Raw genomic sequence first — 26,687 nt, 5'->3', positions numbered from 1 at the left:
GGGAAAATTTTAGGATTATTTTTTAGGCCCGGGTCTAGCCCGAAAAATGGGCATAAAATTTTGCCCAAACTTGACACAAATAAAATGCTAAAATCCGAGCTTGGCCTGCACGTGTTAAAACTTTTTATATTATTATTTTATATAAAAATAAATTTAAAAAATATAATACATCAAATACACTAAAAATATTAAAATAAATGTTTCCCAACAAATTAAAAATAAATTTTGAAAAATCTTTATACTTAAATAACACTAATATATGTGCAATTTAGCAAGCAATTGCCTCTAAAATAGTAGAAAAATTAACCATAAAACAAGAGTATACAATATCCAAACAATAACAATAAAAATAAAATAGTACTAATATAATAGTAAAATGACAACAAAACAATGGCAAAACAACAACAATTTCTTTTTTCAAATTTGGGCTGAGCCAAAAAAACCTATCCAAGGTTCAGCCCATTTAGAAAATGGGCATTATTTTTTTTGTCTAAACCCATTTTTCGAACCTATATTTTTATTCAAACTCTCTTATTTTTCGGACGGGCCTACTTGAAACCATACCGAATTTGTTTTTTTATTTAATATATAATTGATGTTAATTTTTTATGATATAAATAAATATTTTATATTTAAAATAGTTAAAATAATTAAAAATTCTTGAAAACTTTTTAAGAAATATTTATGAAAAAGACATTGAAATTTTACCAAATAATATTTAAAAGTGACAAAATAAATCTCATTTTATAAAAAAAAATTAATATGAAAAAAAAAGGGGAACTGATTATAATGAACAATTACAAAAAAGAAAGAATTTGAAGATGTAGGATTAAAAACAAACACTGCGTGATCAAAATAGTGAAATAAAAAGTTTAGGCCTCCAAAATAAATTGGCCCAACATGGATAAATTAAATGCATGGCGGGTAAATTTATAAATTACAACGTAAGAATCATATTAAAGCCTATGTTGAAGCAATGGGTGACCCTTATCGGCATCCCGCCCGTCATCATACCATCCATGTCCCATGCGGAACTTATCGTGCAAACTGCTAGCATAATCCAATTTGATTGATAATAATGGGTTCCATTGCACCATAATTGTAAAAATAATAAGAGAAATTTACGATAGAAGCCGCTTCAGTTGAAGCAAAATAAAAAGTCCAACCTTTTCTCATTTATTTCTTACTTGAAATCCCTTAGAAGCAGCGAAACAGTACATTGAAGTTTCCTTGCCGTGGAAACAAATATTATCGTGAAGGTCTCAACCATAAGTATAATTAGTATCAGCATCCACTCGTTTTTCAACATTCTGATACTTATAAGACCTTGAACAAGCAAGATAGTAACCAAAGTTAAGCATCCCAACCACAGTTAACATCCAATACACATTATCAAGCCTCCCATTGTTTATATTATCAGGTAACCAGCTTGTAACCCTCCTAACAAAATCAATTATGGCAGTGCCTAAGTAGAAAGCAATGCCGATAATCAAGGCAACCATGGCCGTCGCCGTGCTTCTTAGAGATGCTGGGAATTCTTGATAATACAGTGAAACTTGTCCTGGGTAATGAAAGGCTTCGCCAATGCCCACTAAGCTTAGTTGAGGGACCAGCCATAGAGCCAACATGGACGACCTTGGCTGTGACTGGTCACGGTCATGGTGATGGACCATTTTGAGCCGTTTTGACTCCACCAACGCTGAGACGGCCATTGCTAGTACGTTCAACACATGGCCGACACCGATTCGTTGGAGTGGTGATGGGGATTTTCCGGTTAGATTCTGCCATGTCAGCCATAAGAATCGGTCTATTAGGGTTAGAAAAATGGCACAGCCTACTATTTCTATGACCAAGATAGAGCCGGCAGGGATTTTCAAGTGTTGGCCGAGGTGACGGTCCATGTTTAGAGCTTGGAGCACCGTCAGGCTGTTCTGGATTGCAATTGGGGTGGCTAGAAATATACTTGAAGACCACAATGGGAGAATCCTGACCAAGGTTTTCAGATCTTCTACTTGTTGCACACTGCAAAGTCTCCATGGCTTTGCTATTGTGCCACTACCATCGGTGTTAATGTCTCCTTCAGCTTTTAATGATGCTCGGTTGAGGAACCTGCAACAAAAGCATGTAATTGATTTGGAAGCTTAGCTGTTAAATTATTCAGTCATGTTTTAAGAGTTGATAGGGTTTATACTTCATTTCAACATCTATGATCCCTCCCCTATACCCTAATTATAGCTTCCTTTGTATATATATTGGAAAAAACCTGTAAATTTGATTCATCATGTCTGAATTGTCTCTAATAACTTGATTTGTTTACAAGTTATGAAATTATATAATCAGATAAGAGAAAATTGTAATAAAAATCTTCGTTCTTTTCATGTAGATATTGAATTGATGAATCTGAAGTGGGTCACTCATGAATTTGTGATCTTATTTGTCAAATGTTGACCGAATTTTTAGCTGGATTAATAGCTTGGCTTCCAAATTATTAGTTTATCACCTTTTAATATTGCCATTTACATGCCACAACATATATTAAGTGCATAAATGTTATTACATTTGTGAGTTCATTTGGCAATGTTATAACAAAAATGTTGCAGGTTTGTTAAAGCAATGGCGGCTCATATGCGCCGCTTCGTTTCTTTGGTTGGCTCGCAACGAGCTCATGTTCAATATGAAGAGGTTATCGATTGATGAAATTGTGTTTCTTGCTAAGCTTGCTCTCTTTATTCGGTAAAAGCATCCAAGGAAGGGTGTATTGTGATTGAATCCCAATGGTGGTCGAATCCAAGATTGAGAGTGCGGTGTTCGAAGGGGGTGTGACCTAGGTTGAGGATTGTATGGCGCACTACTCCTTGCGGCGTTATCAAGTCTAACGTCGATGGAGCAGCACGTGAAAAACCGGGGCCTGCTGGTTGCGGAGGGGTTCTACGTGATCACAGTGGTAAGATTGTAGCAAACTTTTCAGGGTCTTTGGGTATTTTAAATTGCTAGAAAATATTGTACAAGCCTGAATGTTTTTTGCTTTGAACATGTTTTTAAAGAGATTAATAGTTTGAGGGTACATCCTCAATGTTTCTTGTTTGTTTGTAAAACTTAGTTTGTGTGTTTACACTAACTAATGTTAATAACATTGACTCTGGAGAGGGAAAAAAAAATTATTTAGTGCACCTCCATCACCACCACCATATTTATGTCTGCCACAAAAATTTAAGTGTGACCACCACAACCACAAAAGTATATATCAGCACAGTGAAATCATAACACCAAAGATAAGAATTGACTTTGACATAATTATAAAATTAATATAATTTAAATAAATTAATATTTTTATTTTATTTTTATAATTTTATCATACCTAAAACCTAAATTTTGAATCTTAAATCTCAAATTTAAACATAAAATTTAATATCCTAAATTTAAATTCACAAACCCTAAACCTTGAAACTTGAATTCTAAAACTTAAAATCTCTAAATTTTAAATCATAACCCTTGAATTTCGATCCATTCAAATTTGAAGCTCACAAATTGAAAACTTACACTTGAAAACTTTAAAAGTGGAAGCCCAAATCATAATTTTAAATATTAAAAATAAAAAAAATAAAATTTAAAAACTAAATGGCTGGGATTAAAATTAAAGGATGAGATATGACCATTTGGAATCACAATCCGTAAGCTACATATTTTCCTCTATTAATCAATAATATAAATAATCTTTCATTAATTTATTTTAAATATAAATATATAATTTTATTTTATTTTTTGATATTTTTATGTTTGTTTTATTATTTATGTTGAGGGTTTTTTATTATTCCTTCGAAAAATATGTCTTTAAAATTTACACTTGCGTTGTTGATATAATTTTATTAATATTTAACTATTATTTAATATAATTAAAATTTATATTTTGTTATTTAATATAGATGTGATTTTTATATCATTTTAATTTTTGTGAGGGAGGCTTTGTATTGGATTCATCACATCTGGTTATATGATTGAGTGATGAATTACATAAACATCACAGGAGAAATACTAAAGTTTAGACATTGTCATACCTGAAAGCTTTATTTGGTGGTGCACCTTCCACAGCAATGGGATTGTAATAATCATCGGCCATGGGTGAGAGTGAGAAGTTTCTTTTCCTAAAAGCAGCCACCATTACACGAACAATATCCAGGAAAGGACTCCCTTGGGGCTTGTCATGCAAATAAAATCGATTTCCCAACAAGAAAATGAGCAAGGCAAGAAGATTAGCCGCAACAGTTAGTCCAAAACCCAAACCCCAACTCAGGTTGTCCTCAATATACACTAAAGCAGTGGCACCCACTGCAGAGGCTGCGTATTGACTGATAAAGTACCAGTTGAAGAATATCCCTTGGTGTTGTGGGTTATCAAATTGGTTGGCTCCCATTGTTACTAAAGTAAAACGCGTGCCTCCTAGACCCATGGATGCCAGTGCTATTCCTGCATAAAGCACTAGGAACTGAACCCATGATGGGTCTTTGCAAAAACTGCCCAATTCACCATTACAGGGTGTTGGTCTCAGTGAGTTGAGTGTAGCTGTTAAGGCAATAAAAACTGTTCCCTGACAATGGTTATTTAACAAATCATTGGTTAGAAATTGTAAAAAAAGAAAAAAGAGAGGAAGTTTTGAAGGGGGTTTACCAGTAAAGAAATGGATGAAAATAATGAGATGACTGAGAAACAGCCCAAGAAAGAATCAGCAATGATAGCTCCAACTATGGGAAACAAACTTGAGCCGCCATTAACGATATTGGAAACCTGAGCAGCATCAATGGCGTTTACATTGAATTGTTGAATCAAATAGATAATGAGGTTGGCCATCCATCCTGTACCAGCAAGTCCTAAGCCTAACACTGCACCTGGAATTTTACATTTTATCAGTAACGAAATAAACATTACTATGATCTAACATATTCATACACTGATTTATGAATGCTGCAAGGGATTAAGAGTTGAAGAGAACCGGTAATGAAAGGGAAGGTGACCCAGCCGCCATGTTTGCGACCTGAATTTGGAGCTTGGATTTCTCTATCAATGGTATCCATCTAAGTCTAGAAACTATTGGCATAGATTGGTGGTGTTTGATAGTGTTCAACCCTTCCTATATATAATGCTCGGTGTCCACTCCATTAGGGCTTTTTTACAAAACTGACCTTAAATTATTTATTATTTACGAAAATAAGCCAATTTTGAAATTAAGTAAGTAAATGGCCTGTTTTGAATAGTAATATTCAGTGCAGCTGTTACCTTGTCTGCACCAACGTCAAATCGATACCCAATCATTGTGCCTTAGATTAAAAATTTTTTTTTGGTAGGTGCAGCCGTTACCCTTGGTTGCACCAGTATGTGCATTTTATACACTGGTAAAATACACGTATTTTGATTTTTAAAATATAAAAAAAAACAAGTTTTAATAGGTGAAGCTGTTGATGTTGGCTGCACTGCTTTTTTTTTTGTCAGAAGAAATTTGCTTTTTTTTTAGTCAAGCCAGTAGTGTTGGCTGCACCCATTTAGTAGTTTGAATTTCTTTTTGGTCGTGCCATTGATTTTGACTGCACTCATTTAATTGAGTAAAAGGAATTTTTTTGGTCACGTCATTTATGTTGGCGGCACCATGGCAATTTTGTCAAAAGAATTTGAATTTTTTATGGTGCCGCCTTAGCCTTGGTTGCACCCAATAAAATTAAATAATTTTTTTTTTTGGGATCGCCAAGTTCTATGGCATGACCCAAAAAAATCCAGCTATTTTATCTCATTAGATGAACGTATTTTCATTTTAAGTGTTATTAGAAAAAGAAAAAGAAGAAAGAAAACTTGTTCTATTTAGTTGAAGTGAGAAAAAAAATTGATTGAAAATGAGTAACCAAAAGTTGAGTGTATGTGTTTATTTTGATGGGGGAAATTGTAGAATATAAGAAGTTGGTTGTATATTTGAAGCTCGACACAAGTTATTGATGTGATTCAACAAGAATGTGGAGCTAGAGGAAATGAAGCAAAAAATCAGTGAAAGAATAGCTCCATGCTGTGGAAGGCCTTGTCAAAATTATTCTACAAGTTGCCAATCTTAGCAAATCCATGGAAATTTACTGAAGTGGAGCTTGTAGATGATGTTTACCTAGCCAATATGATAGAACTTTATTGGTCCAATAAGAACGTCAACACCCTACCAGTTTAATTGTTCGCTGAGTTAGCTGATGCACGGCCCGTTGAAGATGTAACTCCAATAAGTCAACATCGTGGGGTTGATTTTGATCTGAATATCGGGTGGGAAGAACAGTTGAGCTGTGGGGGGACATCGCAAATGGCTGAAAATCCAAAATACGGTGGGGGTTTGTATTACGACCCTATCCTGGGCCACTACCTATAAATACATCCTGCGGTGATCCAAACCAATTTAGATGGTGGGGAAAGATCCAATAATGATTATGATCATCAACACAATGGTGAAGAATATAGTGACCTTGATGTAGACAAGGTCTTGGAGGACATCGATTATGAAGGCGCGGAGGAGGGTGCAGATGTATACCCCCTACGGTCGAGAACCTGAACGCGTGATTATTTTATGGGATCACCTTGGGGCCCACATGTCGAGTGCAAACCTTGATGCCGCGCATGCACCAGAGTTCCCTAAGTACCTAGATATAATGCGCGCTCACCGTTCGACAGAAGATATAGATTTTGATGAGTTCTTCATAGGGTAACAGTTCGCAGACAAGGAGGATAGTGTTATTGCAATAAAAAGGTATAGCATGTAGGTGTCAGTGGACTACAAAGTCACCAAGTCAACACTGACATTATATGTTGGGTAATGTTGGAGAGCTTAAGAATGGTGTAAATGGTGGGTTCATGCTGCACTTATACAAATGACTCAAATGTGGACAATCAACAAATTAGAAGGGCCCCATACATGTACTGCAGAACATATGGCGTAAGATCATCGGAAGCTAGATGCAAAAATGATCTGCAACTGTGGCCATTGGTAAAAGACGCGTCAACCATTCTTGTTTCAGTATTGATTACCGACATCCAAGCCTAATTCCAGTACAGGGTGTCATATAAGAAAGCATGGTAGGCGAAACAAATGGTGATGAAGTAGTTGTATGGTGACTCGGACGCGTCATACAATGAACTACAAGGGTGGATATTTGCAATGCCGGAGTACATACCAAGGACTGTGATCGACTTACAGATGTGACCTTACTACGACATTGATAACGTACTACAACCAGGGATGAATTTTCCATCGCTTGTTCTAGACGTTTGATCCATGTGTTAAGGTCATCCCCTACTGCAAGTTGCTAGTGCAGGTTGATGATACCTAACTTTATGGGAAATGCATGCAGATACTACTGATTGCGGTTACACAAGACGGTAACCAGAATGTACTACACATCATCTTTGCCATCGTTTAAAGAGAGTGCTAAAGACTGTAGATCTTTGAGAATTCCTTATGATTACTCGAAGTAAGCGAAAGTGAGGTGCGTTGCGCCGTGCAATTCAGGAAGAATCCCCTTCATCATAGGGAGTTACACTTAACCTGAGAAAAGATTATATTAAGGATACACCTATTTCAGGTGGCAGTTAGGAGTTAGGTAATAACATAGTATTCTAAGCAATGTTGAGAGTACTACGGAGGGTTGTTGGAGCCCAAATTGGAATTGGAAACCATGGACCCGTTATTGAGAGGCTTCGATCTAATGGGGCTGAATTATTTAGGGGTGTTGCTAGTTTAACCTTAACTGTGGCAGAGTATTGGATATATACCATCGAGAGGATTCTAGAAGATATTGACTGTACTTCAGAACAAAAACTAAGGGGTACTGTGTCCTTACTGAGGGATGAGGCCTACCGTTGGTGGCAGCGTGTGGTGAGAGGTATGTAGCGCCTGACTTGGAATTATTTTCAAGAGGCCTTCTAAAAGGAGTACGTGGGTATTAGGTATGTTGAGGCTTGTCGATTGAAATTTATAAAGCTGAAGTAGTAAGATATGTCTATGGCCGAATATGAGGCTAAATTTCTGAGATTTAGCCGCTATGCTCCGGGTATAGTGGCGACTGATCAAGACAAAAGTCTGCGTTTTGAGGACGGTTTGAGGTATGACCTGCAAATGCAAGTGGCTCTGCATCAAAAAAGTGTATTTGAGACATTAGTTGATAAGACCAAGACTGTTGAGGAAATTAAGCTTTTGGAGCGTGGGAAAAGAAAAAAGAACAAGGCACTAAAAAAGAGGGATTTTGGTCCTACTAGCCCGAATCAGCAGCCTTTAAAGCGGGTTAGAGAGGGCAGACAACAGCAGAATACTGCAGTAATGGGTACTAGAGGTCCTTATCGAGTAGCTAGAGTTCTAGGTTATGGGTATTATGATAAGCGCCATCCGGACGAGTGTTGGAAAAAGTCAGGTGCATGTTTGGGTTGTGGATCTACTTAGCACCGAGTCAGATATTGTCTCTGTCGGGTTAATCAGATGCAAGCTCCGACATAAAATCAGGTTTAGGATTAAAGAGTTGCGCAGTTACCGCCGAGGGGTCGATGTCAAAATATGATTGTGAATACTGATAAGCCATAAAAGTAACATATTTTAATCCCATTCTTGATGGGTTTTTAGATGATTTATTATTTAATTTAGTGAATTTGATGCTCCTAATCCTTTAATTTCATGTTTCTATACTTAGGAGAGCATAGGGAACAAAAGAAGCGAAAAACAGGCCAAAATCAGACAAAACGAGCTATTTTCAGGAACCACACGGCCTGGCCATTCCCACACGGGCTGAGCACACGCCCGTGTGAGCTAGCGGTGAGCGTTCGATTGAATCGAATCGAATGAAAAAATTTCAAGTTAATCGAGTTGACGAATCATATTTTTATCATCCTAATTTGATTTGAAATTTTCTTGAATCGAGTCGAATGAGATGGAATTCGAATCGAGTCGAATGAGATGGAATTTGAATCGAATCGAATCGAATCGAATTTATTTGTTCGAGTTAAATTTTAAAAAATAATTTTGGGTCCTTGTAACCACTGTCACCCATCGTAATAAAATTTATCCACCTTAATCAAAATTTTTATTAACTTTCATCACCTCATAATTTATTTATTAATCTTTTATATACGGGTTAGCTTATTTGCTTGCTTAGTTTTTTCAATTATCTTTAGATTCTTGTCACTATGTGTTTTGGAATTAAAAAATATATTAAATGTAAAAATATGATTTTTAATAAAAGTTATTTTAAAGATAAAATGTGAATACCAATATAAAATTTTAACATGAATATTTAATGGCATAATTAATAATTTAATTTTAATATAAATATTCAATATGACTAAACAATTTAATAATATAAATAATATAAAATGTGAAATTTAATTTAATAATATAAATAGTAGATATAAATAAAATTATTACTATTTATGTTTTGTGATTTTTTTGGATAATTTTAATTTTTTTATTTGAGAGTAAAAGGTGAGAAGTAAAAATTTAGGGGGAAAATAAAAAGTTTTGGGGGATAAAAGTTTGAGGGAAAGTAAATAGGGGGAATAAAATTTTGGAGGGAAAATATTAAAAAAAAATTGGGGGGGGATGGATTTGGGGAAGATGGGAAGTGGGATCGGAAGGAAGTAAAAGTTTTAGGGGGAAAGTGGGAGGGAGTAAAAATTATGGGGGAAAATAAAAAGTTTTTAGGGTTTTGGGCAGTAAAATTTTGAGAAAAAGTAAATGGGAGAGTAAAATTTTGGTGGGAAATGGATTTTGGGTAGATTGGGGGGTTGGGATAGAAGGGGAGTAAAAATTTTGGGGGGAAAGTAGGAAGGAATAAAAGTTTTGAGGGAAAAGTAAAAAGGTTTGGGAGTTTGGGGTAAAAATATAAAATACTATAGTTTAATATTCGAATTATTCGAATTCGAAAACTCAACTCGATTCGAACTCGAAATTCAAAAAAAAAATTCGAGTTAACTCGAATAACTCGATTCGTTTAACTTGAAATTTGAATTTTTTTCGATTTTTTCGAGTCGAATCGAGTTTTGCTCACCCCTAGTGTGAGCCACATTGGTTAACCGCACGCCTATGTGCTAGCTCGTGTCGATTTTGAACCCTATTTCCCAAACACGTAAAAAAAGTCAATCTTTTGGGTTTTTGAGCATTCTAAAGTCTATAAATACACACTAGAAGAGGATCTAATGGAGCACGCAGAGAGATCGAAGAAATTACTCGAAGAACACCGTCGAAATCAACTCAGAAGCAGGATCTCCTTCAATATTGAAGATCTCCAGTCAACTTCCCTAGAAGTTTTTGGGTTTCTTTATGTTTTGTTGTTTTCCTCATTTTGAGATGTTTTCCTCCCAAAGTATGAACTAAATTCCCTAGATACCTAGGGAAGATGAAACCTATGATAAATCTTGTTATTTAATTATTCTGAATTACATGATAAATACTTGATTTCTTGATCTCAATTATGTGTACTTATTTCATGTTTTAATGTTTTCAGGATATTAATTCATGATTGATGTGCTTAATTTAGTGGTGCAAAAGTCTCTGCTTAAGAGTAGATCTGGCATAATTGAGTGGAGTTGCATGCAATCCTAGAAATAAGACGACATAAATCTACCGGATTAGAGTCAAATCTAATAGGGGAATCCATAGATCGAGTTAATGCGACAATAGGGGTTTTAATTAGAGAGAGATTTCAATTAATCAACCTAGAGTTAGTTATTTTTACTCTCGAAAGAGATATTAGTATAATTTAGGGATTTCTATGGATCAAGGCAACTGACTAAATCGTTTAATTCAGATTCAGAATAATAAGTGAAGTCTAGGTGGATTCTTTCTTGGGTATTGTCTTTCTCATTGGTTTATTCGATTATTTTCTCACTTTATTCTCTGTCGAGTTCTTAATAACTAGTTTAGATAATTTTAGATTAAAAAAAACTTCTCCAATTTACCAGCTAGATAATAGAAAGATAGTAAGTACTAGTACTTTTAGTCATCGTGGATACGATATTCCCAACTCACCATAGCTATACTATTATTTGATAGGTGCACTTGCCTTTGTCGTGATTTTAGTTAGTTAAGTGAACCATTATCAAATACTGTTGCGACTAGTAGTCAGGATTAGCGAGCACAGAGTTAGGGTGCAAACAGAACTGAGGCTAGGCAGCCTACTCTGGTATATGCAGCTAGGCATCGAGAGGACAAAGACGCATTCGACGTCATAACATGTACTGACATGCTTTATATGATTCCACGCATTCATATGTATCTAGTTGTATGTCTAATTTTTAAATCTATGATTTGTGATTATTGGTTACAGAGTAATTTTTTTTAGATTTTTTTCTTTGTATTATAAATTTAAAATGATTTATTTGATAAATTTGAAAATAAAATTCATATTAAGTTTTTGGTGGTTACAATGCATAGTGAAATTTCAGGTATATTAATTTTAGGGAAAACTATATAGATAGTCACTTAATTTAAAAAAAATATTATTTTAGGTATTTAAAAGAAAAAGGTTGCAAAATGGACACTCATGTTATAAATTTTTTCATTTTGATCACTCCCGTTAAAATTGTAAACGGGAATTTTACATGGCATTCTATCTAAATTTTTTTATTTTCCACCTTGGATATTAATATCCACCTCATTATTTAGCATTCAAGTTATTTATTTTCGTTTTAGTTACTAAGACATTTGTTTGCAATTTTAACGAGGGTAATTAAAATGAATAAATTTTATAACATAATTGTCCATTTTGCAATATTTTTCTTTTAGATGCATAACATAAAAATTTTTGAAAATTGAGTGAATATATCTATAAACTTTACTCTTAATTTTAGCAGATTTAATCTATCACTATTATGTATTCAAAACTTTTTGCCTATCTGATTATTTTAATTCATATTTTTCAATATGGAACTAATTTAAATTTATTTTAATTAGTTGGTACTCCAAAACAAATTCTTAAATATTCTTTTATGCTTTTCTGGATTATTTAACATAAATTTTTTTTTGGATAATATGTATATTGAGTGATTATTATACTTAATATATATTTTAGAAATTGCTTAAAATATTTTTTAAAATATTTTTAATACTTGGCTTTTTTTTTTCAAAATTTGAAAAATTCATCATATATTATAGACATAAATTTTTTATTTTTGAGCATGTTGAATATACTTTTTGATGTTCCAATTTATATTTACTCTAATTATTAGAGAGTATTAAATATATTTAAGTTACTTTCTATACCTGAAAAATTGAGCAATTTTTTTGGAATATTTTGGACAGAATACTAAATGTGTGGAATGTCCAAAATAATTCTTTTGGTTCATTAAATATTTTTTCATGACTATTTCCTTTATATTATACAAATTGAAGTATATGTTATTTTAATATTAATTTATGTAATTAAGGATAGATATTTCTAATCCTAATTAAATTATGAACATTTGGCTGCATATCATTTATAATGCTAATTGTATTTTTATTTAGTGGGTTCGTAAAATTCATATTGGCAAATACATATATTCTTTGTGAATGGTTAAATCAATGGTAACTAAATATGAGGCTAACATATTTGATTGCAATCATACAGACAGTGCACTTTTGCATTTGCATCTTGTGTTTATTTATCGTTATTTGTTTTGGTAGAAATTATCAGTATAAAGTGATTACAAATTTAAAAGAACTATCAACTTGAACTTATTTTGGTCATATGATTAACAGTCTTATTTTGAGATCTCGGAATGTGACGAAATCTTACCTTCCAATTTCGCTTAAGTAAATGATGTACTAAGTGTAACTCCCCCAAATTACTATTGCCCGTTCCACCCGCCAAAATCAATTCTATTAGAAGTGTGTTGTCGCATTCCAGTTGAAGTTTTCTATATTCGTTCTCCCATGCTATTTAAAGGCCTTGTAGCACATGTCTTGCTTCAACCTTAAAAATCGTGTCCTTTCTTTCACATAATTAAAAATCACACAACCAATTTATATCGGTGTTTCTAAACACCCCCTAATAGAAGCGCCTGATTTAACTGAAGGTAATGCTCCATCTGTGTTGAGCTTAATCCATCCCTTCTCCGGTGGCAACCAATGCATTGCAGTGACTGTCGGATTAACATGTATCAGATTGGAGGACATCAGATCATGGCTCCTTGCCCAATAAAATCCTATATCAACTATATTCTAAACACAATTATGGCCATTAGAAAAAAAAACATAGCAATTACGACTTTTCCATAACAACTAGCAAAAAATAATGAAAAGAGTATGCCAATCAGTGTCCCCAACATCACAATGACTTGCATTCTGCATATTCCACAACAGCCAATCCTTAAGACTCATTAAAAAGAAAGCCATTTGAGCATGTCTCGGCACAACATAGAGCTAGACCGATTTCAAGAAATAGCAATCACGAATTGCAGGGATACTAGTTTCATTAACATTACTGCACCGTGGACAATGACCATCATCAATCATATGTCACCTTACTCGTTCCCCATTTGTTAGAATTCAATATTGCCAAAGAAGCCAGAGAAACACTGGTGCCCTCTGAGATGCCTTGGCCTTCCAAATCATCTTCCAAACCTTAGGGAAGTCATCAGCCTCACACAAGAAGAGATTCATATAAGTTTCAGCCATGAAATAAGTATCCTTTTTCATCCATTTCCAAGCTAAACGATTTGGCCCTGCATTTACTGAAGGTGGCATCAAACCAGCTATATGCAAGAGAATCTGATCAAGAACTAAGCTGTTTAATCGATGTGAATCCCAATTGCCAGACTCGTCAACCAGATTACATACATGTAATGTGTCATCCAGATTTTCACTCCCTTTAAAAAAATTTCTAAGAGGACCATCTTGCCTAATCCACACATCATTCCGAAAATTTATTAGTTGCCCATCTCCTACTTACTAATAAACATTGACAATTACATCCGACCACACTTTCATGAAAGATCTCCATATGAACCAACAATGACTCCTTAAAATTAATGTTAGCAATACACCATGAATATTATATTTGTTTCTAATGAGCTAATTATTTATGTCTATCTAACTTGGGAATTTAATGATGATATTTGGGGCATGAAAATTTAATGTCGTTAAGGAGCCAATAATAATAAAGTACAAGTCAATGGGATTAGCACGCGCAAACTTCAAATGTGTGACCGTCACACATCACATTCTTTATGCTTCAAGAATATGACGAAATTTGGTTTTGATAATTTGAATTTTAATGATATTGGTTGTCAATTGGGTTTGGATAATGTTTTATATGGTTCTAGTTGTTTAGTAAATGGGTTTATATTTTTGGATGTGCTAGCGAAGTAATGGGTGTTTTAGAAATTTTGTAATCGGTGAGTGAAATGATAGAAAAATAACAAATGTTTAATTTTATAATCGGCATGTTAACTGTCGAAATATGTTTTTTAAAATCGACTTTTTATTTTGAAAACGAAAATGGGAGTCATCGATCCTTTTTATACGAGGTATAATCGGATCACCTCGAAACTTGATTTTTTTAATAAAAGGTTTAATTTATTAAAACAATGTTTTTCGGTTTACAAAAATCCAGAAATGGATTTGGGAGTCAGTTACGTACGAGGAAGGATTAGCATTCTCGTAATGCCTAAAATTGGTACCTAATTAATTAATTAATGTCTTAATGTCGAAAATTGAAAACTAGAAAAGAATTTAAAATACAATCTCTCTTTGTATTATGTTATTTTTAAATTACTTGAATAAGTCAAAATGTGTATAAAATGCCTTCTTATCCCGAAGTAACAAAATGTCACATCTCGTAAGTTAGGACATGACATCTCGAATCCTTGAGAATAAGCTTGCCTTTTATTATTTTATTTTGAAATCTTATGTATTTTAATTCTAAAAGGATATTTGGTTATTTAGGTTCAATGAGAAAAATCGAAACCCCATAAGTTAGAGTCTTACTTCTCGAATCTCCAAATACGAAACATTGCCTTATTTTAAAAATTTTGAATAATAACAAGTGCAATATTTAAACGATGTGTATTTCTCTTATTCGGGGTATAAAACGGTGATGTAGAAAACGGAACGATGATATACGAATGAAATGTTGCGTCGATAAATGACAATAATATAAATTACTAATAGAACATTTCATAATGCACGTAATGACGATAATCACATAACATATTCTATTTTAACACTAATATGAACAAACAAAGGAAAATAAAATAAATAATAAAGTAAATAATAATGATAATAATAATAATAATGACAAAATATGCACATGGAATGGCAATACTAATTTTTAAACATAATAAAGAAAAGAAATAAATACATAAATGAATATCGAGAAAAATAGTTTATAAAATATTGAAAATAAAGGATCAAATTAAAATATAAATGAAATTAAGAGTACACTTTGTAATAAAGTACATAAACAATAATAGATACATAAAATAATACAATAATAGTGGGAAAAAAACATAAAAATAAAAATAACAAAAAAACCAATAAATGTATAAATACAAATAAATAAATAAATACAAAGAAAAATAAAATATAAAAGATCGAAAGTAAGGGACTAAATCAGAATCTAGACAAAATTTAAAGTAAAAATCATAATAAAATAAATAAATTAAACAATAAAACAGTGTAAAAGATTAAAATCAAATGCGCAAAAACAAGCGGGGACTAAATGGGGAATTGTTCCCAGTCCTCAAAGTGCATCGTTTCACAGAGAACCGAAATGAAACGTCAATAAAATTACGCGAAAAAATTTAAAAAGTAAGAAAGGACTACATTAAAAATTAAATGAAAGACGGAAGGGTTAACTGCACAAATACCCCACTTAAACCAAAACACGCGGATCCTCCAGGCGGGTCGGGTTGGCCCGAAACGACACTGTTTCGGGTGTCTGCTTTTTCAAAGGGTCTGAGGATCAAATTGAATCAAAAATCAAAATGCATGGCCAAATTAAAAAAAAATAGGGCAGGGCTTTACTGAAGCGCACCGCAAAAGTGGAAGGACCATTCGCGCAAATACAACATTAGTGAAAAACGCCCAGATCCTAGCCCTCGGGTCGGGACAGACGCGGGTAGCGTCATAATGACGCCATTTTGGGGCTATTGATGCTAGCCTAAAACGACACTGTTCAGTGGGGACTATAAAAATAATTTTTTTTATAAAGGCCATTCTGCCAAAGTTTTTAAAAAAAAAACTCAAAAACCTTCTATTTTTTTTAGTCCCCTCACGTCCGGCCTAGAGCTCTGGCAAGCCCCACCGGTCGCCGTCGATGGACTTCACCGTTCCTTGTGGCCGAAAAATGCCGAAATATACCCTTTTTACCCCTTTTTTAAACCTTGATCTAAATCTACAGGCGAAAGCCTAGAAAAAAAAAGGAATCTGGCCGACACCCTCCTCTGCCCTCCGACTTCTCGTATGCCCCTCTTTACAAAGCCCGAATGAAACCCTAAAGGGCCACCATGACTTTCGTGAACGGATGAACCATCCGATGGTGGCGTGATACGAATAGGAAGGTAAATTTCGACCCTTTTTACTTTGTTTTTATATTTTACTTATAAAATAAATTTGTAAGAAAAAACAAAATATAAAAAAAATCACCTTTTTCAACTTTGAGTTCTGATTTTGATTAATATTGTCCGTAAAAATTACAATCTGGATCCGACTTTTTATAGCCGTTTATACATATTATTTGTTTTTATTTTTCTTGCTACCGTTTATGCTTTCTCTTCTGCTACTGTTTCTCTGCTCTGTTTCTTTCCTTTTTGCAGGCATCCATTGAGAGTCAACAGAGGCAAGAAAGGCGGTCTTCTTGCCTCTTTGGTGAAAAGGAGACAAACCTCGAGACGAGCATGCTGACGTGGCTGAGGGCAGCAGCGCGCCTAATGCTAGAGTTTTTTGTTTTGCCGGTAATGTTTAAGTATTTTGGACCACTGGGCCTCTTTTTCATTTGGGTTTGATGTATTTTTTTATTTAAATCATTTGGGCCTATAAATTTGGACGACTATTATTTATATTTTTGGTTTGGTTTGGGCCCGGGAAAAAATGGCCCGTTACATTAACTTTATTCTAATTTGGTCTTATTTGATTCTTTTTAATAGTACATGAACTAAATTGAACTATTTAATAATAAAGAGACTAATTTGATAAAGTCCTTAGAATACACGTCGTCTCAAATACATTCACCCAAATAAATAACAATAATGACATAAACATCACTTAAGCATTCCAAATTCAATTAAAACATCAACATTATCATTACTAAATCATAATTGAAATATTGAAAATTTGAAACTAAACAACCAAAACAAACATTAGCAACATAAATTCAAGTGAACAACATAACTAATCTCTCGAGTTGATATACATACAAAGTCTAATATCATCCAACTAATTAAAATCATTTCAAACAATAAACACATTAACAAAGTCCACAACTAATTAGACACTGGAATCCAATAGTTCATTTTATAGTTTAATGATTTTCCATGATAGATTCATTTAGGTTATCTATTTTTTTATTTTTCTATGTTGGGTTAATCCAAATGCATGTTCAACATAAACATGGATAACATACTATATTGGACATAATCAGCATAAACTCCGATATCTTGGGTGATCATACATACATATTCTAACTCAAATTACCACATAAACATACTTTATTCAACTTAGTATTTAGGCTCTATTTGAATGGGTCAGCACCTACCTTCGACTCAATCAGCATATATGTTCTATTCGACATAACAAGCATGAACAAAGATAACATAAGTTTTCACTAACACATGATATATTCAACATAATCAGCAAAACATGAATAACTTGTGTGATCATGTATGCATGCTCTAACACAAATTACCACATATTCATGCTCTGTTTGACTTAGCACACATGCTCTACTGGACTTGGCATATATCCTCGACCTAATCCACATTTATGTTCTATTCGACACATACTTCAGAAAATGTAAAGTGCAGGTAACATAAATAGAATGTAGCAAAGCCCAAATTGCATTCGAATGTATAATCTCTAACCTCAGCAATAGTTCCAATCAAACGAAAAAGAGGGTGCATCTCAAAACTCTGCAACTTCGGTCTGATCAAAATAGCAACCAGTAGGGCCTCCGTCGGGGATGAGAGCACATTTAACGGGGCCTCTAGCACCCTCTTCTGTCGTGATCACCCCCGTGTGCCAATTCAAGTCAGTGTTGACATAACCAGGATGAACACAATTTATGCACATATTTGGATATTTTCTGGCTAGAATTCTTGTGTAAGCATTGAGGACCACCTTCGACATGCTATAGGCTGGCAGCATTAACGGCCATCCATTAGCTTCAAGAGCATTGTCTTTAAAATCCTTCAAGAATCTTTGCAATATGCCGTCCAGTTTCTCTTCAGTTAGATTCTCTAAATCTCCAAGTTCATTTCTGATGCTTCCACCAGGAACCCTCTACAAAATTTGAAGCTTACCATTATGCAATTGTGATGGCATTATGTACCATTTCATTGGCCTTTTCCGAACTTTCTACAAGATTATGGCACAGCCAGTGAAACAAAATTGTATAATAAATGTATTTATTAAAAGTTTATATAGAAACCAAGTAAAGCTTTGGTTAAAATGATAAAGTTGAAGATTTGAAAACCACAGTGACTGAAGTTAAAATCTCACCTTGTATGTCAAGAGCTTCAACAACAGTATAGTGTATAGAGATAACAATAGATTTTTACCTAATAGACTAGGAATTCTCAATTCAGTGATTAGTCTTTATTCAATGATTAAAGCGAAGAATAAAACTAACTAGTTATGAGATTAAGCTCAAATTGTCACTGTATTACGGTCAATATCAATTTTGTTTTTACTGTAATTTGATTGATTTAGATGAATTATACTATTATATTTCTTATTCTTTTCCTATCTAACATGGCAAAATCCAATAAAATCGAAGTATATTAAAAAAAAAAAACAACATTAGATTATAATATAAAACAAAAATTTATCCCAATCTCATTAATTATCTTGAGATAAAAATCATAATGAAAGTACCTTTAATTCGCTCCGAAGAGAAGAAACATTGACAATCCTAGCTCCTGAACTGGACAGCTGCAGCAGAGGGAGAAGGGTTTCAGTTACTCTTTGGACACCATAGTAATTAGTATTCAAGCAAACTTCTGCCTCTTCATATGTATACGTCATCACACTTTGGACCATCTTTGCCACCTTCCCTGACAGCTGCACCAACAATTAATTAGCTCATTCATATAAATAATGGCTATAATACTGAGAAACTCAAAGCTCCCCAACTATTAAGTTCTTATACTTAACTTACCCATGCTGTAGAATCTATACCTAAGGCTTTGAGTTCATCTTCGTCAACTATAGCACCACTAGCTCCCGCATTATTTACCTGTCAAATGTAATATGATTTTATGAGCAATTGCAAAACTATAAATTTGAAATCATGTTGTCAAGATGCAGGCGATTAAGGTTGCTTTTGAAGATCTCTGTATAGGGTACTAACACCGACATTCATAGGTCATACCAAACTGCGTAACATGGATCCTTACCAAGATATCAAGTCTTCCAAACTTCTGAGATAAGAAATCAGCCAATGATTCAATGCTAGCTTGATCCAAAACATCGAGTTGATGGAAAACTACATTTGCCAATCCCAGCTGGTGGAGCTTGGCGGTTGCCTCATTTCCCCTCACTTTATTTCTAGCTGTTAATACAACTGTTACGCCATTTGAAGCGAGCTGCCTTACAATCTCAAACCCGATGCCCTTGTTTGCTCCGGTCACTACGGCATATCTACAAACACCGACAAACGGAAATCCACCATCAACGAAACCACTTTAAACGATTTGAGTGCCTGACAATTGACCAATAAACCATATATAACTAACCTCTCTGCTTCATGTTTTCCACTGTTTTCCATTTCTGCAAGTCTTGAAGAATCTGAGTCTGCCATTGAAGTGAACCGATGAATGGAAATACCGGACAGCAAACCAAAAGGTTAATTCTCAAAATAAGTAACATTCATATTCAATATAAAGAAAGAAAAAAATCACAGAGTGCCTTACCTCACTTTCAGTCGGTTCGATTTTCTGTTTTGCCCTCTCTTTTTCAACCTATTTTCTTCTCAAATCTTTCTCTACCCTATTCCTTTGATTGGTTGGGTTTTTTAAAAAATAATAATATTTGTGCGTATACGCAGATTTTAAAAAACAATTAGAGAACTACACCGTTTTATTTTATATTATACGGATGGCAAAAACGGCTAAATAAGGCTTATATGACAAATTCTTTTCAATTAGTCCTTTAGGACATTTTTAATTTTATTTAGAGAAGTAGTTAATTTAAAAAGTGAGCTCAGTAGAAAAATTCGTTTAACTAAACACACTTTTTTTTAAGTTGTATTTTTTTTATTTTTTAATATAATTAATTTTTTTAATTGAATGGTTTAATGTTAGTAGTTTTGTTTTTTAGTCCTAAGATTGATTTCTCTCCCACTCACGTTTATATTTTTTATTTCATATTGTTTGAAGTCTTTTTTTTCTTTAATGAATGTTTTTAATATATTAATTTCCTTAGTTAAATGGTTAAATAATAATATTTTGTATGTATATTTAAAATATTTCACAGGTAAACATAATGATATTTTAAATAATTAATTAAAATATTTCACATATAAAAATATTTGAAATATCATATTCTAAATGTAGATGAAAAACAATGATATTTGAAATATTTTACATATAAAAAAATAATTATATTCAAAATAATTATTTTATTTTATAATATTAAAAATCACCATACCCACGATATATGTTGAGAAAATAAATATTTTGACATATAAATATTATATATAAAGAAAAATATATTAAAAAAATTAGTTAATGTTTATATTATGTATATATAGGAGTTATTAATTTCAAATATTTTCAACATAATGATATATGTAAAATATATATTTTTATTATATAATTACAAATTTATTATTTGATTTTATGAATAAAAGAATTATTAATTAAAAAGATGAATTAAAATAAAAAAATTAAAAACAATATATTTATTAATTAAAAAAAACTTGAAACCCTATGAAATGAAAATTATAAATGTGTTTAGAAAAGAGGAATTAAACTTAAGTCTCAAAGATGAAATCATTATTATTTAATCATTTAACTAAGGAAACTAATATGTTAAAAACATTCATTAAAAAAGAAGAAGCTTAAAACAGCATGAAATAAAAAAAATATAAATGTGAGTGGGAAAAGAATTAAACTTGGGACTCAAGGAAAAACCATCAATATTTAACCATTCAACCAAAAAAATTAATTATATTAAAAAAATTTAAAAATTGCGACTTAATAATACTTTAAAATGACGTGTTTTTATATATTAATCATGTGTTTATTTTGAGCTTGAGCCTACTAATTTGAGCTATTTATGTCTTTTTATCTTTTAAGGACTAAATTGGAGGCGAAAAATAAATTCAAGGGAAAAAGCGTCAATTTGGAGATCAAATGGGCCAATATGCAACGTGGGACAAATATGGTGTCAAAAGTGCAAACATGGAAGGCACAAGGACTTAAAAGCAAATAGAAGAGATTTTATTTCGGAAGATTCTATTTTATTCTATTTATATTAGGATAATTAATATTAAGATAATTATTAGGATTATTCAAATTTAGGATTTTATTTTATTTATCTTTAATTAAATGTATTTATCTTTTAGAATTTAAGTTCAATTAGACTATCTCCCTAGCACTATAAATAGGGGGTGAAGTGACTCTATTGGGGGTTCATCTTTTCTGTAAACACTCTCCCCCTAAAAGTCTTTTGTTCTTTCCATATTTTTTTCTTTTAATAAAATTTCTTTTTCCATAATTTTCTTTTCTTTTCCACCATTATCATGAGCCACTAAAACCCTTCTAGCCAAAAGTTGTCAATATTTCCCCAAAAAGGGTTCTTGAGGCCTAGAATCCGTACTTAGCCTTCTCGCCAAGTATTCATCGTTTCTCCGCACTACGGGCTGACGCTTTCGTCCATGGACCTTAAAAAGTAAGCTTTTCAGCATATGCAAAGGCGGCCACTTTGTATGTTTTGGAAGGATTGCATAGTCGAATCGTTAACTTACTGCGTCAGAGGTTGTCGAGCCAAAGAGACAAAATAGCGTGGGATTCGCCATTGAAAAGCGTTGATCTAGCATAAATTACTGGCTAGAGTCAGGTTCCCTAAAAAATTGTAAGTCTAATCTTTGGAGCTGGTGGTCGTAGGCGTCCTCTTCCACTATAACTGGCTTACTTGAGTCGAGAAGGATCATCCAAAAGCCAAGGATTGAGCCCAAGGCGGAATAAGACAACCGAAGGCTGGAACTTTCCCATAAGAATTTATTTTCTCTTAAAACTCTTTTTATTATTTTTATTATTTTCGTAATCCTAATTTCAGTAAAATTTAAATTCTGTTTTTATTTTATTTTTTGCTTCCAAAATCAATTCTTAAATTCTGTTTTTTTTCTAGGAACACAGGTTTTCTTGGGCACAATTCTGCCCAGGATTTCGAGAAACAAGCATTCGTATAATTCGGTCCCTGAGGATTCGACCCTACTTCCCTTTTACTATTTCTTTTTCGTTATTTTACAGGGAATAGGATATTTTTGGTGCTCTCAACGACCGCATCAAATTTTGGCACCATTTTCGGGGATCGGCAACGTACTAATCTTGTTTTTCTTTGTTTTTTATGACTAGATCTGCTCCAAACACTTTTGCATTCGACTCAGAAATCGAAAAGACTGCGAAAGCTAATCGAAAGGAAACAAAACTAAGGAAAAAGTAGTCAGCGGTGGTTGGAACTTAAAGCAATCCACTACCAGAAATTAGAATCGACGACGAACTAGAGTCTAGGGTTAACGAAAACCCTACTTGAACGTTAGAAAGTAAGGAAGAAGAAGTCGATTCACCTGAAAAGGTTTTTGACACCAGGATTAACGAAAACCCAAATCAGGTGCAGCAACAGATGGCTCAGACAATTCTGCAACTGGCAGAAGCGCCGACAGAACAACCGCCACTATGCATCGCGTATCCTACTATGGATACTGATTTTGAATTAAAGTCAGGCTTGATTCAGCTACTGCCAACTTTCCGTGGGTTACAAAATGAAAACCCCCACAAGCATTTAAAAGAATTCCATATGGTTTGTTTGAGTATGAAACCTTAGGGGTAACTGAGGATCAAATTAAATTGCGCGCTTTCCCTTTTTCCCTAGCAGATTCAGCTAGGGAATGGTTATTTATTTACCTCTGGATCCATTACAACTTGGCTGATCTATCTCGCTATTTTAACAATTTCCTGATCACGAGCGGCTGAGTTAAGAAAAGAAATCGTAGGCATAAGGCAAAAAGATGCAGAGACTCTGTACGACTATTGGGAGCGATTTAAGAAGTTGTGTGCAAGTTGCCCACAACACGGTATAACGGAACAGTCTTTGCTCCAGTACTTTTATGAAGGCCTAAAACCCATGGAAATGAATATGGTAGACGCCGCGAGTGGAGGAGCGTTGGTCAATATGACTCCACAACAAGTAAGAGACTTGATCTCCACGATGGCTGCAAATTCTCAACAATTCCGAGCTAATCCTGAACCCCCTAGAAGGGTTCATCAGCTAAGTAATCCAACCTTAGAAGATAAAGTTGATAGAATTGCTAATTTTTTTAATTCTCTTGTTGCAGAAAAAGTAAAGACAGCCCGGTTATGCTGAATATGTGCTACCCCTGAACATACAACTGATGCATGTCCCAGTTTGAATGATGATACTATGGCCCATTTAGATGCTGTGGGAAATTTTCCTAGGCCACCACAAAGGCGATACGACCCTTACGCAAATATCTACAACCCAGGATGGAGGGACCACCCTAACTTTAGTTATGGGGCTAATCCACAATATAACCAGCCATACCAAAATCGGGTCTCACAACAGCCACAAGATTCAGGTAATTCTCTGGAAACTTTGGTCAATAAATTAGCAGCCAATGTCCTTGATTTTCAACAGCAAACTCTTAATTTACAAAAATAAATGAAGACATCTATAAGAGAATTGACCACGTCAATTGAGAAATTGAGTTATCAAGGGACGCTGCTGTCGCAAACAGAACCAAACCCGAGACAGAATACAAATGCAGTAACGTTACGAAGTGGAAAGGTGCTGGAACCAATTCCTGGCAAGAATCTTGGTCAAGAAATCGCCTAGGAAACTCCAAGAAACGACGAACAGATCCGAGCGAAACCCCCACTGCAGAAAATCTAACCTCCGTTCCCAGAACGATTAAATCAGTGTCGAAAAACTAAAGAATACAAGGAGATACTCGAAACATTCAGAAATGTCGAGATCAATTTACCACTGTTAGACGCCATCAGACAGATTCCACGGTATGCCAAGTTCCTTAAAGAGCTTTGCACCAAAAAATGAAAACTAACAGGTAATGAAAAGGTAAGTGTTGGTGAGAATGTTTCCGCAGTGCTACAGCGGAAAATGCTGGTTAAATGTAAAGATAGGGGTATGTTCGCTATTCCATGCAAAATTGGCCATTTAGGAATTAAAAAGGCTATGTGCGATTTAGAGGCCTCCATAAATGTGATGCCTTATTCTATTTATGAATCATTTAACGCGGGTTTTTTGACAAAGACAGGTGTTATTATTCAATTGGTAGGCATGTCTATTGTGCATCCCGAAGGAGTCCTCGAGGACGTCTTGGTAAAAGTTAATGAACTTATTTTCCCTGCAGATTTCTACATAATAAAGATAGAGGAGGACAACACTGCTAGATCTTCGGACCTCCTATTGGGCCGACCCTTCCTTAGTACTGCTAGCACCAAGATCAATGTCCGAAGCGGTACTCTTACGATGGAATTTGATGGAGAGATCGTGAAATTCAATGTTTACGATGCCATTAGCCATCCAAGCGAAATCTTGAGTGTAAACCGTGTCGACCTGGTTGACTCATTAGTAGACGAGACTTTTGAGTCAACTTATGAAGACAAATCTGAATTTAGATATGATGAATATGAATTTTTAAGACATTATTGTCCCCATCAGAAACTAAACTTCTACCTTCTGTTGTGCAGACTCCAGATTTGGAATTGAAACCGCTTCTCGCGCATCTCAAGTATGCATTTTTAGGAAAAGGTAATACCTTACCCATTATAATTTCAAATAAACTCTCTAAACCCGAGGAGGAAAGTTTGATCAAGGTACTAAAGAGTCATAAGGAGGCGATTGGCTGGACCATTGCTGACTTGAAGGGGATAAGCCCTTTGACATGCACCCACAAGATTTACTTGGAGGAGAACATGAAACCAAGGAGAGAGGCACAAAGATGCTTAAACCCGAATATGATGGAGGTGGTGAAAAAAGAAATAATTAAGTTGCTGGATGCTGACATCATCTTCCCCATTTTTGACTGCAGATGGGTGAGTCCGGTACAAGTCGTGCCCAAGAAAACGGGCGTGACAGTAAAAGAAAATGCTGAGGGTGACTTAGTACCGGTCCGAGTGTAGAAAGGATGGCGTGTCTGCATCGATTACAGGAAGTTGAATGCTTATACTAGAAAAGATAATTTCCCTCTTCCTTTTATAGATCAAATGCTTGACGTTTAGCTGGTAAAACTCAGTTTTGTTGTCTTGATGGATATTCAGGTTTCTTCCAGATCTCTGTTGGGCCAGAAGACCAGGAAAAGACCACCTTTACATGCCCGTTCGGCACGTTTGCATACAGGAGAATGCCATTTGGACTTTGCAACGCACCAGCTACCTTCCAGAGATGCATGATGAGTATATTTTTCGAATATGTAGAAAAAATTATTGAAGTGTTTATGGATAATTTTACCGTGTATGGAAACTGTTTTATTGAATGCCTTGAAAACCTTACGATAATTTTAAACAGGTGCATAGAATTTAATCTTGTCTTGAACTATGAAAAGTGTCATTTTATGGTAGACAAAGGTTTGATTCTAGGTCATATAGTCTCATCTAAGGGAATTGAGGTCGATAAGGCCAAAATTGACATTATAAATTCTCTGCCATATCCCTCTACTATTAGAGAGATACGTTCTTTTCTTGTCCATGCAAGATTTTACAGGCGTTTTATAAAAAACTTCTCAAAAATAGCTGAACCATTGTGCGAGCTGTTGCAGAAAGACAAGAAATTTGAGTTTGACCTAAAATGCAATGAGGCTTTTGATACACTTAAGCAAAAGTTGGTAACCGCCCTTATAGTGCAAGCACCAGACTGGAACTATCCTTTTGAAATTATGTGCGATGTAAGCGAACGCAGCGTGGGAGCCGTATTGGGACAAAAGATAGCGAAAGAGCCTCATGTTATCTGTTACACCTCAAATACCCTAGATGCTGCACAAAGCAACTACACAACCACATAAAAAGAACTTTTAGCTATTGTGTTTGCTTTAGATAAATTTCGATCATATTTATTGGGATATAAGGTGATTATTTTTTCTGACCATGCAGCTCTTAGGTACTTGATCGCAAAGAAGGAAGCAAAGCCAAGGCTCATTAGGTGGATTTTACTGCTCCAAGAATTTGACATCGAGATTCGTGACAAAAAGGGGTGTGAAAACCTTGTGGCCGACCACTTGAGTAGGATAAAA

At 34.2% G+C, this 26,687-nt stretch overlaps 2 protein-coding genes and 1 long non-coding RNA gene across 4 annotated transcripts; 1 reads left to right on the top strand and 2 right to left on the bottom strand.

Annotated features, from left to right (window-relative positions):
* Positions 1–1,153: 1,153 nt before the first annotated feature.
* On the bottom strand, positions 1,154–5,106 carry LOC121232216 (protein NRT1/ PTR FAMILY 2.7). The gene is made up of 4 exons (XM_041117768.1): positions 4,988–5,106; positions 4,666–4,883; positions 4,056–4,585; positions 1,154–2,109 (listed from the first exon to the last, which is right to left on the bottom strand). Exons 1-4 carry the CDS (start codon positions 5,067–5,069, stop codon positions 1,263–1,265), a joined length of 1,677 nt encoding a protein of 558 aa, XP_040973702.1. The 5' UTR covers positions 5,070–5,106; the 3' UTR covers positions 1,154–1,262.
* A 10,580-nt stretch (positions 5,107–15,686) lies between these two features.
* Positions 15,687–17,040, top strand: LOC121232215 (uncharacterized). Its single transcript, XR_005930514.1, has 2 exons — positions 15,687–16,542; positions 16,798–17,040. It is a non-coding gene; the product is annotated as an uncharacterized lncRNA (long non-coding RNA).
* A 754-nt stretch (positions 17,041–17,794) lies between these two features.
* Positions 17,795–20,281, bottom strand: LOC107953124 (salutaridine reductase). Of its 2 annotated transcripts, XM_016888353.2 has the most exons (6): positions 20,110–20,281; positions 19,933–19,990; positions 19,594–19,837; positions 19,356–19,433; positions 19,073–19,258; positions 17,795–18,478 (listed from the first exon to the last, which is right to left on the bottom strand). In XM_016888353.2, the coding sequence occupies exons 2-6, from the start codon at positions 19,962–19,964 to the stop codon at positions 18,101–18,103; spliced, it is 918 nt and encodes a 305-aa protein (XP_016743842.1). In that variant the 5' UTR covers positions 19,965–19,990; positions 20,110–20,281; the 3' UTR covers positions 17,795–18,100. The 2 variants fall into 2 exon arrangements, with proteins under 2 accessions (XP_016743842.1, XP_016743841.1); XM_016888352.2 differs by lacking the exon at positions 20,110–20,281 and having other exon boundaries at positions 19,933–20,098.
* Positions 20,282–26,687: the final 6,406 nt, after the last annotated feature.

This window comes from Gossypium hirsutum, chromosome A07 (genome assembly GCF_007990345.1).
Source record: "Gossypium hirsutum isolate 1008001.06 chromosome A07, Gossypium_hirsutum_v2.1, whole genome shotgun sequence".
Classification (NCBI taxonomy): domain Eukaryota; kingdom Viridiplantae; phylum Streptophyta; class Magnoliopsida; order Malvales; family Malvaceae; genus Gossypium; species Gossypium hirsutum.
Note: the sequence above shows the minus strand (reverse complement) of the source record. Positions and strands in the feature narration are given on the sequence as shown.